The 17,450-nt window shown below is 36.6% G+C and overlaps 1 protein-coding gene across 1 annotated transcript; it reads right to left on the bottom strand.

Annotated features, from left to right (window-relative positions):
- Positions 1-245: 245 nt before the first annotated feature.
- On the bottom strand, positions 246-3,655 carry myct1a (myc target 1a). The gene is made up of 2 exons (XM_059513514.1): positions 3,251-3,655; positions 246-1,477 (listed from the first exon to the last, which is right to left on the bottom strand). Exons 1-2 carry the CDS (start codon positions 3,354-3,356, stop codon positions 891-893), a joined length of 693 nt encoding a protein of 230 aa, XP_059369497.1. The 5' UTR covers positions 3,357-3,655; the 3' UTR covers positions 246-890.
- Positions 3,656-17,450: the final 13,795 nt, after the last annotated feature.

Below are 17,450 nucleotides of genomic sequence, written 5' to 3'. Positions count from 1 at the left end.
CATTCCTCAGTACCCATTTTCAATTATAGATTATGGACATGTGTAGCTCTCCAAAATGGACCAATTAGAAATAAAGTGATAGATGGAGACATACAGATGGTTGAATAAAAACAGAATTAAAATTCTGGGTGAACTATATCCAATTTATAGTAAGTGTATAAAGCGTTCTATGAAGATGCAGGAATTAAAACATTCAGATGCAAAAAACTATTGCAAAATGCATTGTGTCCGTTTATTTTAGTACAGAGTACAGTTGAACTGAGAAATACTTACAATGACTTTAAAAGATCACAAAGTTCACAGAAATCAAACCAATAAATACATAATCTATTGAGCTTGATTCTAAATTATTTAAATTATTGTTTGCAATAGAGATCACTGATCAGTAATGCTCTTAGATTTGTCCCCATGCTTATTTCAACCTTCAGTATTTCTTACTTTCTCTCTCTGTTTATCATGTTTTCTCATCTTTCTCTCTCACTTCTCTCTTACAGACATATTCTCTCCTTGCAAAAATATAGGTCTTTTGTCTTTACTAATCAATAAAGCAGACCTGTAGAAACCAAAAATTCATCTCACTCTCTCTTTAAAACATTCTCTGTATTTTTGATTGACCTCGCACAAAATAAAGATTCAAAAACATATTTTCACAATGATGCCATTAAATAATTACTTTGGTTATATTTGGTTCCCCAAAGATCCTTTCATGGAACAGTTCTTAGAAAAACCTTTTCTTTTCTTAGTGAGAAGAACATAACTTTTAGTTCAGTGGAAAAACTGGCCATGTCTTAAGATGTACGACATCAATATTGCTTTCAAGTGTCCAATTGTATAGTCCAAGTCTATTAATACATTTATCTTCCTCCATCACTGTAGCATCTCCTCTTCCTTCACGTGGTTGTCTCCTGATAAGCTCGTATGATGCTCTCATAGGCAGGTGGTGGAGTCTGGCCTGCATGAAAGCCCCTTAGATTGTTGTTGCCCCAGAAGGAATCTGGCCTGGTTCTGGCCCGGGGTGGAGTGACCATGGAACTGACAGTGCTGGTGGAACCACTTGCCCCAGGGCTGGTAGTGAGAGTGGGGGTCCGTGGCAGGCTGCCCTGGGCACCCTCTTCTGCCTCACGAGCTATCTGGCTACACTGAAGAAGAGGATGAAAAGTAGAGGCCCGGAAGCTCGATTTGCGGCCCGGTGAGTCACCATAGTCTATCGGTGAGGATGAGGTTTGCCGATGGAGGGAGAAGGCAGCGCTGGCCAGACTGTTGTTGCTGCGTCGGTCATAGCCACTGCTGTATCGACTGTAGCCTGGCCGAGAGCGTGGCGATGATGAACGGGTGGTGGAGCGGGACTGGTAGATGGGTACGCGAGTGATGGTGGCTGAAGCTCGTCGACGAGACATCCAGGTCAAGATCATATAGACCAGAGCACCCAGCAGAAGACCAACAACCATAGAAAGACAGAAGGCCAGAATCACATCCCCTGAAATAAAAATAAAAAAAAAAATAAAAAAAAATAAAAAAGAAATAAAAGTGGTAAAAACATATTTTGAAGCAAGCACTCTGTGGCCACAGAGTTGCTTATAATAAGTGGACTTGGCAACATTTCAAGAGCAACCTCTGAAGCAACCTCCCAAACATGAACAAAACAGGAATAGTGTCGATGGTGGTTTTGTTAAAATTGCCTAACATAAGAAGTCTTGTAATCATTGCTGTAATATTACTTTGGTCAAAAATAGTGGATACCAAAGCAAAACTTTGCTATGGTTACCACAGTGTCAGTCATTACAATTTCAAGATTGAACTTGGTTCCATATACACAGGAAACTATACTTCAGTATTTAAATGTGGTTGTCATTACTAAAAATATTTTACAATATCACTGCAGAGAATACGATTTTCATTATTGTTTTACATTTTTTTTTCTGTAAACATGTGCTAGACGGATGTGTTTGACCCATAGACTGTATAGCTTTGACCTTTGCAATCATGTCTCCCATGTTTGAAGAGACAAGGCATTCTAAAAATGTAGTGATCAAAGTGACTTAAAAGCTAAAAAAAAATACCTCCATTAGGAGGTAACCATAGCAGCAGCATCAGGAGCGCCATCAAGATCAGTTTTGGACGGTATCACGTAAACATTTAATTTTAAGATGCTTGACGCTGTTTAGCAAACTGCATTGGGGCACCAAAATAGTTTGCATAGCAGTAGACGAACTTCACAGAAAATTACTTACAGAAATGACTTTAACATGTCGACCAGTCTGTAAGAATAATAATTTGCTTCTGTTTTCTTTTTTATGGATTGTGCTGTTAAACGATTAGTTCCCTGTAATGCTTAAACAAGGGTTTTATATATTTAAAATAGATAATGAAGGGTTGACGGCATTCTACTCCATTGAGAGAAATACTTGTTTCTGTAGGGGCAATAAGGAGAAACTATCAGGAGGTTGAAGGTCAGTCAGGAGCACCTCACCTGACAACTCAAAGTGGGAGGGCACGAAATTCCACAATAGAAGGCACACCCAGTGTTTTCTTATCCTTTACAGTTAAAATGAATGAAATAGTTTGCATTTTAGGAGGCTTCCTGTTATGGCATACCATTGTCTAAAGAAATACCAATTTCATTAGCACACAGGGCTTCTGTCTGGCACAGGCCATTTAAGGCCCCTTTGAAACTTACAATACTTTGAGTGAGAATTTTGGCTTTAAATTTGTATTCCTCAATTAAAATTCATGTAAAAGAAAAAAAACAAAAACAAAACAAAGTATAATTATTCATAGATGGGAGCCAGAGTTGTTTGAGTAATGTATTTGATTGAAGCAGGCAAATTGTCCATTTTTAACCACAGCACCTAACTATTTTACAGATTATTATTAGTATTATAAGAATATGACATCACTCTTTAGAGACTTGTGTGTAAAATAATGCAGCGTTTATGCAATTTTCTCCCTAGGTGAAAGGAATCACAGTCCAGAGTGAAGGATCATCTGGAAATGACATTTGGAAAGACCGAATGGAAAAAGCTGCACACTGGCGGTGTTGTTTTTTTATGGACCACTTTTGCCAATATCTTTTAACGCTAGTTACTACAGTCTGCATTTCTGTTTCTCAAAAGACTCGACACAGCATTTTCTACACTCTCCAGATTTTTTTTCTGGAGTACGAAGTTGACTTTGTAACACTGTGAGATAATGTATGTGTATGCGAGAGAGAACTCTTTATAAAGTGTGTAAATATTGTAAAATATCTTACTCAATGCGAAGAACTCCAGTATCTCCACAATAAGATGAGTGCTGTTATCCGCCATAGCTCCCTCCAGAGATACAGGAGATACAAGAGAGGACACAGTCTCTCCCATCCAAATCTTTCGTTCTTTCACTCTTCCTTTTAACTTTTTCTTGTGTCTCTCTCTGTCTAACCAACTCCTCAATTCCAGTGACCCTCCTCCCTCACTTTCTCTCTGTTTGTGTCTCTTTTTCAGTCCCAGACTGCTCAGCACTGTGGCACACAGGATCTTCTCCAAGGCCGGTGTGGCTGCTCTGTTGTTTGTGGAAAAGCAAAGTCTTCACTTCACATTTCCTGCCTTTCCTGCGTAAAATTAGCAGCAGGCTGTCCTTATCTACGCAGACCAGGGTTCCTGTGGGATGGAGAGGAAAGGGAGGAGGGTACAGAGAGGAGGAGAGTCAAGGTGTATGTGAAAGCATTTGCTCCTATCATTTGTCCCCTTTCCCCTAGCCAAAATTCATTATATTTTACATCTCCTTATTTCCTTTTCACTTCCAGACATTTGGCATGAACAATGTAGGCTGTTCTGTCCTGTGTCACCACTGATGGAATTTGGCCAGTTTGCAGTGCAGTCTCCTTACTGTCGCTGTTGAAGCGAGCATAAAAGTAATTTAGTTCATTAAGGAAGGAGACGTCTGTGACCATTGGAGTGGAGGTGCTTGACTTGTAGTCACTGATGATCTGGATTATTATTATTATTATACAAACCCAATTCCAAAAAAGTTGGGATACTGTACACATTGTGAGTAAAAAAGGAATGGAATGATTTACAAATCTCATAAACTTATATTTTATTCACAATAGAATATAGATAGTGGAGCAATATCAGAAAGGAGTTTCTCAGAGAAAAATTGCAAAGAGTTTGAAGTTATCATCATCTACAGCGCATAATATCATCCAAAGATTCAGAAAATCTGGAACAATCTCTGTGCGTAAGGGTCAAGGCCGGAAAACCATACTGGATGCCCGTGATCTTCAGGCCCTTAGACGGCACTGTATCACATACAGGAATGCTACTGTAATGGAAATCACAACATGGGCAAAGGAATACTTCCAGAAAACAGTGTCGGTGAACACAATCCACCATGCCATTCGCCGCTGCCGGCTAAAACTCTATAGGTCAAAAAAGAAGTCATATCTAAACATGATCCAGAAGTGCAGGCATTTGCTCTGGGCCAAGGCTCATTTAAAATGGACTGTGGCAAAGTGGAAAACTGTTCTGTGGTCAGATGAACCAAAATTTGAAGTTCATTTTAGAAAACTGGGACGCCATGTCATCCGGACTAAAGAGGACAAGGACAACCCAAGTTGTTATCAGTGCTCAGTTCAGAAGCCTGCATCTCTGATGGTATGGGGTTGCATGAGTGCGTGTGGCATGGGCAGCTTACACATCTGAAAAGGCACCATCAATGCTGAAAGGTATATCCAAGTTCTAGAACAACATATGCTTCCATCCAGACATCATCTTTTTCAGGGAAGACCTTGCATTTTCCAACATGACAATGCCAGACCAAATACTGCATCAATTACAACATCATGGCTGCGTAGAAGAAGGATCCGGGTACTGAAATGCCCAGCCTGCAGTCCAGATCTTTTACCCATAGAAAACATTTGGCACATCATAAAGAGGAACTTGTGAAAAAGAAGACCTAAGACAGTTGAGCAACTAGAAGCCTGTATTAGACAAGAATGGGACAACATTCCTATTCTTAAACTTGAGCAACTTGTCTCCTCAGTCCCCAGACATTTGCAGACTGTTATAAAAAGAAGAGGGGATGCCACACAGTGGTAAACATGGCCTTGTCCCAACTTTTTTAAGATGTGTTGAAGCCATGAAATTTAAAATAAACATATGTTTCCCTTAAAATGATACATTTTCTCAGTTTAAACATTTGATATGTCATCTTGGTTGTATTCTGAATAAAATATTGAAATTTGACACTTCCACATCATTGCATTGTTTTTATTCACAATTTGTACACTGTCCCAACTTTTTTGGATTTGGGTTTGTACTTTATTAATACATTTGTATTATTAAAAATATTTAAATTATTACAATTATTATTTATATATTTTAACATTTTATTAATTTTAATGATAGCAAAGCTGATTTTTTTGCAGTTATCACTGCTATAATTTTTTAGTGTTATCAATAATGAAAACATTTCTTTTGCTATATATTTTGAAGGAAACCATGATACATTTTTTCAGCATTCATTGCAACCAGCATTTATTTGAAAATTATAAATCTTTTGTAACATTATAAATATCTTCAATGTCACTTTTGATCAATTTAATGTGTTTTTCGCTAAATAGAAGTGCTAATTTCTTAGAAAAAAAAGTACTGACCTCAAACTTTGAACAGTGGTCTATTGTATAATAATATAATATACAATACAATATAAAAATAGCATGAAAAAAGTAATATGTTCTTATTTGTTTTTAATACGGCTATATTGGTGTCCAAAACATTAGAGGAACATGAACACATTCTCAACGCTTCAGATTTTCCATGTAGAGTGCCAGCTCTGTGCTGGGTTATCCTGACCAGGCTAACTTTTGCAAAACAGAATCCTGATAAGGTCCTGCAAAGAAAGCAGGATTTTGCCCTAAACCAGGCCCCTTTCACCTCTGTAAGAACTGTGTTCTTTCCTTCACAAAGTTCATTAAGGGTATCATAAAGACAGTAGATAGCTCAGGATTTTAGCACAGAGCCGCTGGTCTGGGAGGAGCGGGACAGGTCCTATACTGACATTTCCTATCATTGTTGCTTTGTGCTGTGGAGTGCAGATATCAGCTGTTGCCATAGGCAGGTCTGAAGTATACATTACAATTTATTTTCAGCCTATTGTGTTTTCCATTAAAATTCCCTATGCCAAAAAACATGCCTAGTTCATGTTTGGGACCGTTTTATTTTAGGATAGGATAGAAAACAATACAAGAAGAAAAAAGAAAAAGCATATCAATATACAGTATTATACAATGTGAAAAAAATATACACTGCATTACATGAATTTTTTTTACACATTTTTTTTATATATTTTATAAAATACATTAAAATATATATTTTTTGTAAAAATGTTTTCCATGGAATGCAGTGTATATATTTTCACATTGTATAATATATTAATTTGCTTTTTCTTTTTTCTTCTTGTATTGTGTATTCTGTGGTTTATTGCTACTGTAAACCTTTTCTATCCTATCCTACCCTTTTTCTATCCTATCCTAATCTTTTCTATCCTATCCTATCCTTTTCTATCCTATTCTAATCTTTTTTGTCCTATCCTATCCCATCCTTTTCTATCCTATCCTATCCTATCCTATCCTATCCTATTCTATTCTATCCTATCCTATCCTACCCTACCCTTTTCCATCATATCCTAATCTTTTCTATCCTATCCTACCCTACCCTTTTCCATCATATCCTAATCTTTTCTATCCTATCCTACCCTACCCTTTTCCATCATATCCTAATCTTTTCTATCCTATCCTACCCTTTTCTATCCTATCCTAATCTTTTTTGTCGTATCCTATCCTTTTCCATCATATCCTATCCTTTTCCATCATATCCTATCCTATCCTATCCTACCTTATCCTTTTCCATCATATCCTATCTTACCCTATCCTATCATATCCTACACTTTTGTATCCTATCCTTTCCCATCCTATCCTATCCTATCCTCTTATCCTATCCTATCCTATCCTATCCTGTCCATCTTCTCTTGATGAACAGCAGATGGGTCTGTTACTCTTTAGAGAACATGTTGCAGCATAACAGCATTTCAGGCTGAATTTAGATTTGATCTGATTTGCATTTTAAATTATTCCCTGGACATCACAATGTTTTATCTTATTTGCTAATTGTTTTGTTTGTTTGCTTGTCAGAATGAATCTCTCTCTTTCTTTCTTATTTATTCCTAGGAAAACATTTAGCAAAATGTTGATGTGTGATGACGTAGAATGACGTAGGCTATGAGTCTTTACAGTGGCTCATTGGAGAAGGTGAGTGAACGAGAATGACATAAGATCCTCTGCGCACAAGGAGTTGTATCAGTAACTTCACACTGTGCTCTCTCTCTCACAACCATCTGCAGTGACCGTGTAGAGGTCATTGCTAAACATCGCTGTTTGAAAACTAGCAGACTCAGCACAGTGGTCTCTGAATCCCGAGCTTAATGCTCCAGTCAGGCATTTCACTTTGCTTTTTTCCCCTATAACATGCATGTGTGTGATTGAACCGGTAATGGAAGTTAAAAGCATAACAGTATGTCTCTGGTATGAGACTTTTAACCACCCCTCTTGAATTTCACTTAATGGAGTCCCATGCTTGAGAAAAGCCATTACAACATCTTTTGCATTTTCCATGAGCGGAAGCTCAGACATGTAACACGTTTTAATCGAATCATTTATAGTAATGTTGTCTGGCTTTGCTAAAGTAACACACTCATACACAGCATGACTCGATTGGGCCTCACTATTGGACTGCACTTGAGATCTGCACTCTGAGTGGACACAAGGTGGCAGTGAAAACTTATGCTGATGCCTACAGTAGAGTGTGAGAGGCAGAAAGAGAGAGAGAGTGCAAAGGGAAAAGGCTGCTTCCTGCAGAAGCCACAGAACTTCAAGGAGAGGAAAGAAACCATATGTTTGCATGGCATGCGCTGATTGAAAACAATTGCGCTTTTCATGTAGACTTCAGCTGATCCTGAAGTGTCGGGCGGAGCCGCATCCACTGACCTGCATCAGCACCACTGACTTCGAATCAGTGGAATGGCATCTGCTCAGCACTATGGCCGTTCAGACAGGGAGATTGCCAATGAGATGCAGAGGCTGCAGGGTAGGTGCTTACGCATGCTTTCTCTTAAAGGTGACCTCGCCACTGTGTAGGATGACACAGCATATACATACTCAAGATGTCTTTTTCTTTAAAGGCTGAAATGACATCTAAATGGATTCTAACTCGGATTGTGATGTATGTGCATGTTTTGTTTGATGTCTGCACCTCTGAATTAGTATGTTTCTGCTACTGATATTTGGCTGCCCGGGGGTCAGTACTATACATCTCTCTGCAGCTGTGTGTTGTGAGACGTGTGATGCAATTGCAAACTGCATGCAAATTTACGCATGGTTTCTGATGGATGCTTTGCGGTGCTTATGATGTCTCCTGTTGCAAAATCATCCTTGGGGAGACTTTCTGTCCTGGCACTTGAGGAGAGTTTGTGTGTGTTTGTGTGGATGCACATTCAGTCTCATTTTTCCGAAGTTTAAATCATTTAAAAATATAGATACTCTTTAGATTAAGCACTGAAAGCCTGTGCATCTTTGGTCAGTTTGTTATTGACCTGGAATGTACTGTAGTGCTTGTGTGCCCTTTGTGTGGACCACTTTTAAGATTGAATCAGAGGAAGAAAGAGAGAAAGAGAGAGAGAGAGAGAGAAGAAATGGAGAAATGAGATTAGGATGAAGAATTGCAGAGAGAGACAGCAGGAATGAAGTAAGAGAAGGTTTAAGAGCAGAAAAGCTGACTGTGGAGGTGTGTAGGCTAGTTCATTCTGCAATGAACAAGGTACAGTGTTTCACTTCTAAAGTACAAGTGCATCTCAATAAATTAGAATGATTTGGTAAAGTTCATTTATTTCAGTAATTCAACTCAAATTGTTAAACATGTGTATTAAATAAATTAAATGCACACAGACTGAAGTAGTTTAATTCTTTGGTTCATTTAATTGTGATAATTTTGGCTCACATTTAACAAAACCCCTCATTTTATCTCAACAAATTAGAATACTTTATATGACCAATCATTTTTAATTAGTAAATTGTTGGCCTTCTGTAAAGTATGTTAATTTACTGTACATGTACTCAATACTTGTTAGAGGCTCCTTTTGCTTTAATTACTTCCTCAATTTGGCGTGGCATGGAGGTGATCAGTTTGTTGCACTGCTGAGGTGGAATGGAAGCCCAGGTTTCTTTGACAGTGGCCTTCAGCTCATCTGCATTTTATGGTCTCTTGTTTCTAATTTTACTCTTGTCAATACCCCATTGAACCTCTATGGAGTTCAGGTCTGGTGAGTTTGCTGACCAGTCAAGCAGACCAACACCATGGTCATTTAACCAACTTTTGGTACTTTTGGCAGTGTGGATAGGTGCCAAATCCTGCTGGAAAATGAAATCAGCATCTTTAAAAAGCAGGTCAGCATGAGGAAGCATGAAGTGCTCCAAAATTTCTTGGTAAACAGCTGCAGTGACTTTGGTTTTCAAAAAACAATGGACCAACACCAGCAGATGACATTGCACCCCAAATCATCACAGACTGTGAAAAGTTAATACTAGACTTCAAGCAACTTGGGCTATGAGCTTCTCCACCCTTTCTCCAGACTCTAGGACCTTGGTTTCCAAATTAAATACAAAACTTGATCTAATCTGAAAAGAGGACTTTGGACCACTGGGCAACAGTCCAGTTCTTTTTCTCCTTAGCCCAGGTAAGACACCTCTAACGTTGTCCGTGTTTCAGGAGTGGCTTAACAAGAGGAATACGACAGCTGTAGCCAAATTTCTTGACACGTCTGTGTGTGGTGGCTCTTGATGCCTTGACCCCAGCCTCAGTCAATTCCTTGTGAAGTTCACTCAAATTCTTGAATCGATTTTGCTTGACAATCCTCAATGCTGCAGTTCTCCTGGTTGGTTGTGCATCTTTTTCTTCCACACTTTTTCCTTCCACTCAAATTTCTGTTAACATGCTTGGATACAGCACTCTGTGAACAGCCAGCTTCTTTGTCAAAGAATGTTTGTGGCTTACCCTCCTTGTGAAGAGTGTCAATGATTGTCTTCTGGACAACTGTCAGATCAGTTGTCTTCCCCATGATTGTGGAGCCTAGTGAACCAAACTGAGAGACCATTTTGAAGTCTCACAGAAACCTTTGCAGGTGTTTTGAGTTGATTAGCTGATTGGCATGTCACGATATTCTTATTTGCTGAGATAGTGAATTGCTGGTTTTTTATTAAATGTGAGCCAAAATCATCACAATTAAAAGAACCAAAGACTTAAACTACTTCAGTCTGTGTGCACTGAATTTATTTAATACATGAGTTTCACAATTTTAGTTAAATTACTAATATAAATTACCTTTCCCACGACATTCTAATTTATTGAGATGTACCTGTGAATCACAGTGATTATAAATGCTCTGTTATAGCATTTCATAGTGTTTTAAGTAATGGTTTAATAACAAAATTCAAAAGTACAGCAAAAGTAAAGATATCTTACCAGAAAACGGCTTTGGTAGAAGTTGAAGTCACCTTTTAGAATATTACTTCAGTAAAAGTATTTATATACAAAAAGTATTTTTTAAATCTTAAATGTACTTAAGTATTGAAAGTAAAAGTACAAGTAAATGCAAAATGGAAAAGAAGCAAATATATATGTATATATATATATATATATATATATATATATATATATATATATATATATATATATATATATATATATATATATGTGTGTGTGTGTGTGTGTGTGTGTGTATATATATATATATATATATATATATATATATATATATATATATATATATATATATGTGTGTGTGTGCGTGTGTGTGTGTGTGTGTGTGTGTATATATATTGTTCATACACAACTTGAGTAGCAAGATTGTCTTCAGTTTTAACTTTTTCTTCCATTTTGTATAAGGTAAGAATAAAAAATAAAAAGCACTTCTTCCGGTACTCAGTATCTTTCATTCCAGCACAAGAAAACATTACTGGAATCTGCATCTGAAATATCATGTAGGCTATTTACCATAGACTGTAGGTATTTACACAGTTTATGTAGGCTACCTCAGAGGGGACATGGATGCATTTAAACTGCAGATACAGATGTATAAATAGGCCTAATTATTTGTTTTTAACATTAAACGTTGAATACTGATATTTGAAATAATTTAAAACATGAACAAAAGTCGAAATGTCAAATTACTTCCGCCAGTAGGGGACAGCAAGTCAATATTAACGAGTGAGTCTTTGAGATTAAACAGATTCATTCAAACGGTTTATTCATTCAGAAACAAAGCATTTAACTGTGTTAATGAGTGAATCACTGAATCATTTATTCAACCGATTCGTTCAAAAAGCTGATTCATTCAATAAGTGAACACCATTCGTTGCTAAGAGACGCAAAACAGTGCTGTGATCTTTGTTTGGAACTATTTTCGTCAGCAAAACTGAGCGAAAACAAGTAATATTATGTCTAAAATGTAAGTCATTTATTGATTTACTGAACTTGTATAAAATGATTATTTAATGTTTTCATGCATCTGCAGAAAAATAGTACTCTTTGTGGGATATAGATTAACTTAACTAGGCCTACATTAAATTATAGAAATATAAAAAGCTTACAGAAGCATTTTTGCCGTCTACAATTTATGCCTGGAATGCATATTTACCGGTAAGTTAGTTGTAATAGACTAGGCTAATAAATCGATGTGGGTGCACTCTGTGTGTGATTTGGTGATATAGCCTACTTGATAACGTCAGATTGCACATCATTACAACAACACTTACCATATTATCACAGACGATGCTGTATTACAGTCTAACCCCTGACTCGACATGAGTGGAACATGAAATCATTCGCGGTTGTGCGCGGCGCGCACTTGTTTACACATGAGCAAATGTGTTTAGTCTAACTTACAAACGCCAGAGCACTGATTCGTCAAACCTGCTTTCCTGCAGTCTGTGTTCTTCTGACTGTTTTGTAGTAAGTAACGAATATACCTAGGGGAAATGTATCGGACTAAAAGTGTACATTTTAATTAGGAAATGTAGTGGAGTAAAGTAAATTGGCTGAAATATAAAAACTCAAGTAAACCAACGTTACAGACACCCCCGAAAAACATATAAGTATTGTAACGAAGTATTTTTACTTCGTTAAATTACACCACTGTTGTTTACTTAATCTCATGTTGGTCCAAATCGGCCTAACTTTTTTTTCTCTCTAGAACACACATAGAGACATTTTTTTCATGCAATAAGGATAAATAAATATTTAGCACTATAAAAGTATCATAAAGTTATCCAAATGACTCATGTACAATATTTTCTCTGAAGACATTAGACCACTTTGTGTGATTAGTAAATAGAAATAGAAACAAACATTTGCCCCAACCCTTCTTTGTTGTTGCTTAGTTGATATTCGGTTCATAAACAAGTTGTTCTTTTGAGTTTTCTTTTGAGATTTTGTCATTTTTAAAATTGCTATTTAGCTTAATTTTATTTCATTTTTCATTTTTTTAATTTCACATAATTTCAGTTAGTTGCCAAGGCAACAATTATTATAATTTTTTTGTCTTTTATGTTTAAGTTAATATTAAGTTATTTAATATAATTTAATTTAATTTAATCACCATGATGAATACTAAGACTAACGCTGACATTGCTGTCTATTCAGGGTCAGAAATCTTTCGGATTAAAATTAGAAATATCTTAATTTGTGTTCTGAAGATGAATGAATGTCTTACAGGCTTGGAACGGCACAAGGGTGAGTAATTAATTACAGAATTTACATTTTTGGTTGAAGTATCATTTCAACTCTCTGATTCGATTTGGTTGTAGTGTTTTGTCAAGTTTTTCTCTTTTTTCACAAAAGAAAAAGTATATGAGGGTGAGAAAATGATGACTATTGAATTTAAAGTTTAGGTGAACTGTCCCTTTAAGAACTTTGTTTCAGAGTTGCAGTGTTTCGTTTTTGCCTTCACATCCAATGTGAAAAGACTGATAAGATGTTGTACCCATGATCAGTCTGACTATGATCATGATAAACTGTAGCACTGTTGCACACTATACTGTATTTTCTGTAGGTTGGAGGCGTTAGCTTTGGTCTTCCTAGAAACCATAAAGTAGAGCAGTGTGAGTGTCAGACCAGATTGATGGTGTGTAAAGATGCTTGTGGGGAGAATGTATCATGTGATGCTAACTAAGTATGTTATTCAGTATGCCATTACTTTCGTACGCCTCATTGGTTGCAAAATTAAGGCAGAGCAGGAAGCACAGGCCTAATGACATGCTCATGTGTGTTCATGCCTAATATGAAACAGCAGTGGTAAAGCTGTCACATCATGATACTGCTTCAAGAAAAAAATGGTCACCTCTTTAAAGTAGCTTTATTATGTATTTTAGAGAGAATAGTCAATCATATAGTTATCATATTTGAACACTACAGGCTCTATAAATAATAAGACATCAGCTACTTTAGATAAAACAAAACCACTGTCAGACAGGGAAAAAAGTGAATGAAATTCAATACATGATGCTGTATGAGTGAAAATTAGGTAGCCATAGAGAAAAAACTGTCTGAATATGACGATTAATTATTTTTTGTCAAACTGGAATCAAATGTAATGTAGCCTATACATAATCCTTTTTTCTTGTCTTGCATTTTTTGCATAAATGTAACATTCAACATTAATTTTTCACTTGAGTTGAGTTTTCTTTCTCCTCCTGAGTGAGCAGATTAGAGTTGCTAATCAGACCAATTTGATCCCCTGCTTTGATCAGATTAGATTACCATTTCTGTGTGTGCAAGTGTGACACTGAGAGCTTCCCTTCCTGCCTTAACAAAGAGCTCATCAGCAGCAATATTCACTGGGATCAAAACATTTTAAAGCATCATTTAAATGTCCTGTTTTATTTCTGAAAACAGAGAAGAAAAGTCTTGCTAATGAGCACCTGTTTTCCTAATGGTAGAGCATGCAGGCACTGAACGCTTGAACATGGGCCACATTAGATATCCTTGAGATCTTGTTTATTCCTATTAATCGTGGCATGTACTGACAAAGAATGCAGGTAATAAAACTTATTTAATGATTTAACTCTGCTGCAATAAAACAGACAAATAATAATATAAAATAAATAATACAGTAAAATAATATAAACAGTTAAATATATAAACATATTCAGTTCATTCATATAAAGTACTATTAGACATTTACTTTTACTTATATTCAAATGAGCCCATGTAACAGTAACAGGCTGCACATATAATATATATGCCTTGTTTCTTCCTTTGTCCTCTTTTTTTTTTTTTTTTTGGATACAGTACCTCACATCCAAACAGTGGCAGGTTGTAAAAATATCAGCAATTAGTGGCACCATATGGCAGAAAACGGCAAGTCTGCTTTGAAGCCCTCCCAGCCTAAAAACCTTTCCATATGCTAAGGAATTTAGCTATTTATTATCTCTCGTTATCCAGACAGAAACGCCTCTTCTCTGCATATGTCCTATATTTTAGTGTTTTTCAGTGGTCATCATGTAGGCGGTCACAAGACCACTCCTGTTTACATTGTGGTGGGTTGAAAAGCGCTTCACAAATATCTGGGGAATGGGTCAAAATCTCCTGCATTTGCTTTTTTTCCCCCTGTGATTGATGTGTGCAGTGATGGGGGAGTAAGTTTAGAATGGTAGTTTGTCAAACTAATAGTTACTCAATTTAAAAGTGAAGTTAAACTACAGTCAAGGGTCTCTGAAAATATGTATTTAGCACTATCTCTTTTTGTTACTGGAAAAGTCACAAGAAGCCACACTTTGGAAAAGAGAGATTTCTATCTGTCTGTGTATCTTTGAGTGACCCTGGACCACAAAACCAGTCATAAGGGTCAATTTATAGAAATTGAGAAAAAAGTTAGCAATATTACAAATTATGATCATTTTGACCCATACAATGTATTGTTGGCTATTGCTACAAATATACTTATACCTTTAGTCTTTTGTTAAACTAATCAGGTAATTTAGTTCAAAATAGTTTACCACACTAGTTTGAAATATTTGTTGATGTATAGAATTGCTCTGATTCTTAGTGCATTGCTTCAGGAGACTTAGAATGTAGTACAATCAAAAAAATCTCTGAATATCACTTAAATAATTGTTTATGTTAGACATACTAAAAGAAATGCCTAAAAATTCAACGGTTCATGTTTAAAATTGTCTTAAATTGGCATTACATTAAGACTAAATAAATTCCATGTTGCTTTCTAAAAGCGATATTTGTTTTTCTATTGCAGAAATGGTCTCTTTGTTAATTTTTTTAGAATGATGGATTTTTAGAGGGTTCAAATGAAATAAGTTTACATTACACATAAATGTTTTTAATTTGGTTTCGAGCTACCTTAACTTGTTGGGTCTAGTCCGTTTTATTGGTCATGGTAAATTTAGTTTTTATAATAAGATGCTTTTTAAATTTGAGAGCTCCAGATCTTCTTTTATTGTAATTGAGTGAAGAAGAGCAACCAGCACATTCTTCAAAATTACACCCTTTTGTGTTCCACAAAAGAAAAAGTAATATGAGGAACAACATGATGGTGAGTAAAAGACGATGTGCACTTCTAGCTGAACTACACTTCTAAAAGACTGTATTCTCCACATGCACAGATAAAGATATAAAGAGGCACATGGAGGCCATCTCGTGCTCCAGCTCTCTCTCTTTAAGTCTACTCACACCACTACTGGCAAAGTGCCACACAGAAATGGAGCAGGACAGATAGAGAGGGAGAGAAATGGGTCAGTTTTGGCACTCTGCCACAATGGCTGTGTAATGATGTGCCAGATATGGCAGAAACCGGTTCATTCTCTACTGACCAACACGAGCACAGACGGTCACCTTGAACGCTGTGGAGCTGTGAGCTCCTGTGGATGCAGTCCTACTCCATCAGTGTCTCCCTCCTCTCTCTCTCTCTCTTTCCATTCCACCACACAGACTCAGCATTCTATTTCAGCCCTAAGCTGCACAAAGATGTAATACAATAGAGGTGCAAACACAAAACAAGGTGCTGTAGGTCAGCAAAGAACAAAACAGATGCTGCGTGCAATCAAATTAAAGACATAGATCACCCAAAAATGTATTTTTGGCATTATTTACTCACCCTCATATTGTTCCAAACCTGTACAACTTTTTATTCTGTGGAACACAACAGGAGAAATTCTGAGGAATGTGCCAGTTGCAATTTTCAAAAAGAAAGAAAATGACAGATTATCTCATTTTGATGTATAGAGTAATTTCTGATCACACAAAGAGAATTGGGAGTTGGCAGTAAACACATTTATAAGGTTAGGAAATATCTATGTTTCATATAAATGCTGTTGTTTTGAACTTTCAAAGAATCCAGAAAAAAAAAAGGTTTCCACCAAATATTAAGCAACTGTTTTTAACGTTGAAGACTGAAATAATGATGCTGAAAATTCAGCTTTGCCAAACAGGAATGTATAATTTAAAAAAATATATTGCATCAGAAAACAATATTTATTTTCTTTGCAGCTGCTATGGGTTATGGCCGTTCTGGGACGAGGGACTGGGTGATTACCAGTGACGGTGATATTGCATTGGCACTTGTGTGTGACCACCACAGACATTAACTGATTAGATGTGCTGTAGGATTGTGTTTAACTTCTTATTAAGCTAGTAGAAACAGCCGTGACACTTACAATAGCCTGCAGACAGAGCAAGAATCCTCATAATACGTGACTGTCTTATCTTTTAGGAGCAGGTTGACCTCGGCTGCTTTATTCGGTCTGTATCACAACTGGTCACTAAAAGCCAATGTGACACTTTGCCTCTAGCAAGCTGTGTCAAATACTGAAGGTCAGCTGGGCATCAGTTCACCTTCTGAAGTAGATGATATCTGCACAGTTGCCTGATTTGTGGCATGTGAGCACACCTTCGATTGCTTCAGTGTAATCTAAGACAGAATGTGGGTTCTTTTGATAACCTGAGTATGCAAATACCGAGCCTCTATACTTAATCATTGTGTCTGAAGTATGTTGCAATGCAGACCATGTACAATAAGACTGTATGATTTAAAAAAGAAAAAAAATGTATCTACCACACGATGTGGGTAGTATACATGGGGATGCTTCAGAATTTCTCAAAGTGGATGAAAAGCTTAGACTGTCTGACCTACTTCTGCCCTGTTCCTGACCACAACATTATTTCATTACACAAGCCAACAGGAGATCTTTTAATACTCTTCAGATAGCATGATTGGCATCTGCTGAGAGCTAGTGGCCACTAAAGCACTATATCACAGTCTTTCTTTCTTTCTTTCTTTCTTTCTTTCTTTCTTTCTTTCTTTCTTTCTTTCTTTGATGTATTTTCATTTATCTTTGAACAGATAGGAAAAAA

The sequence above is a fragment of the Carassius carassius genome, chromosome 27, assembly GCF_963082965.1.
Source record: "Carassius carassius chromosome 27, fCarCar2.1, whole genome shotgun sequence".
In the NCBI taxonomy this organism is placed as follows: Eukaryota; Metazoa; Chordata; class Actinopteri; order Cypriniformes; family Cyprinidae; genus Carassius; species Carassius carassius.
Note: the sequence above shows the minus strand (reverse complement) of the source record. Positions and strands in the feature narration are given on the sequence as shown.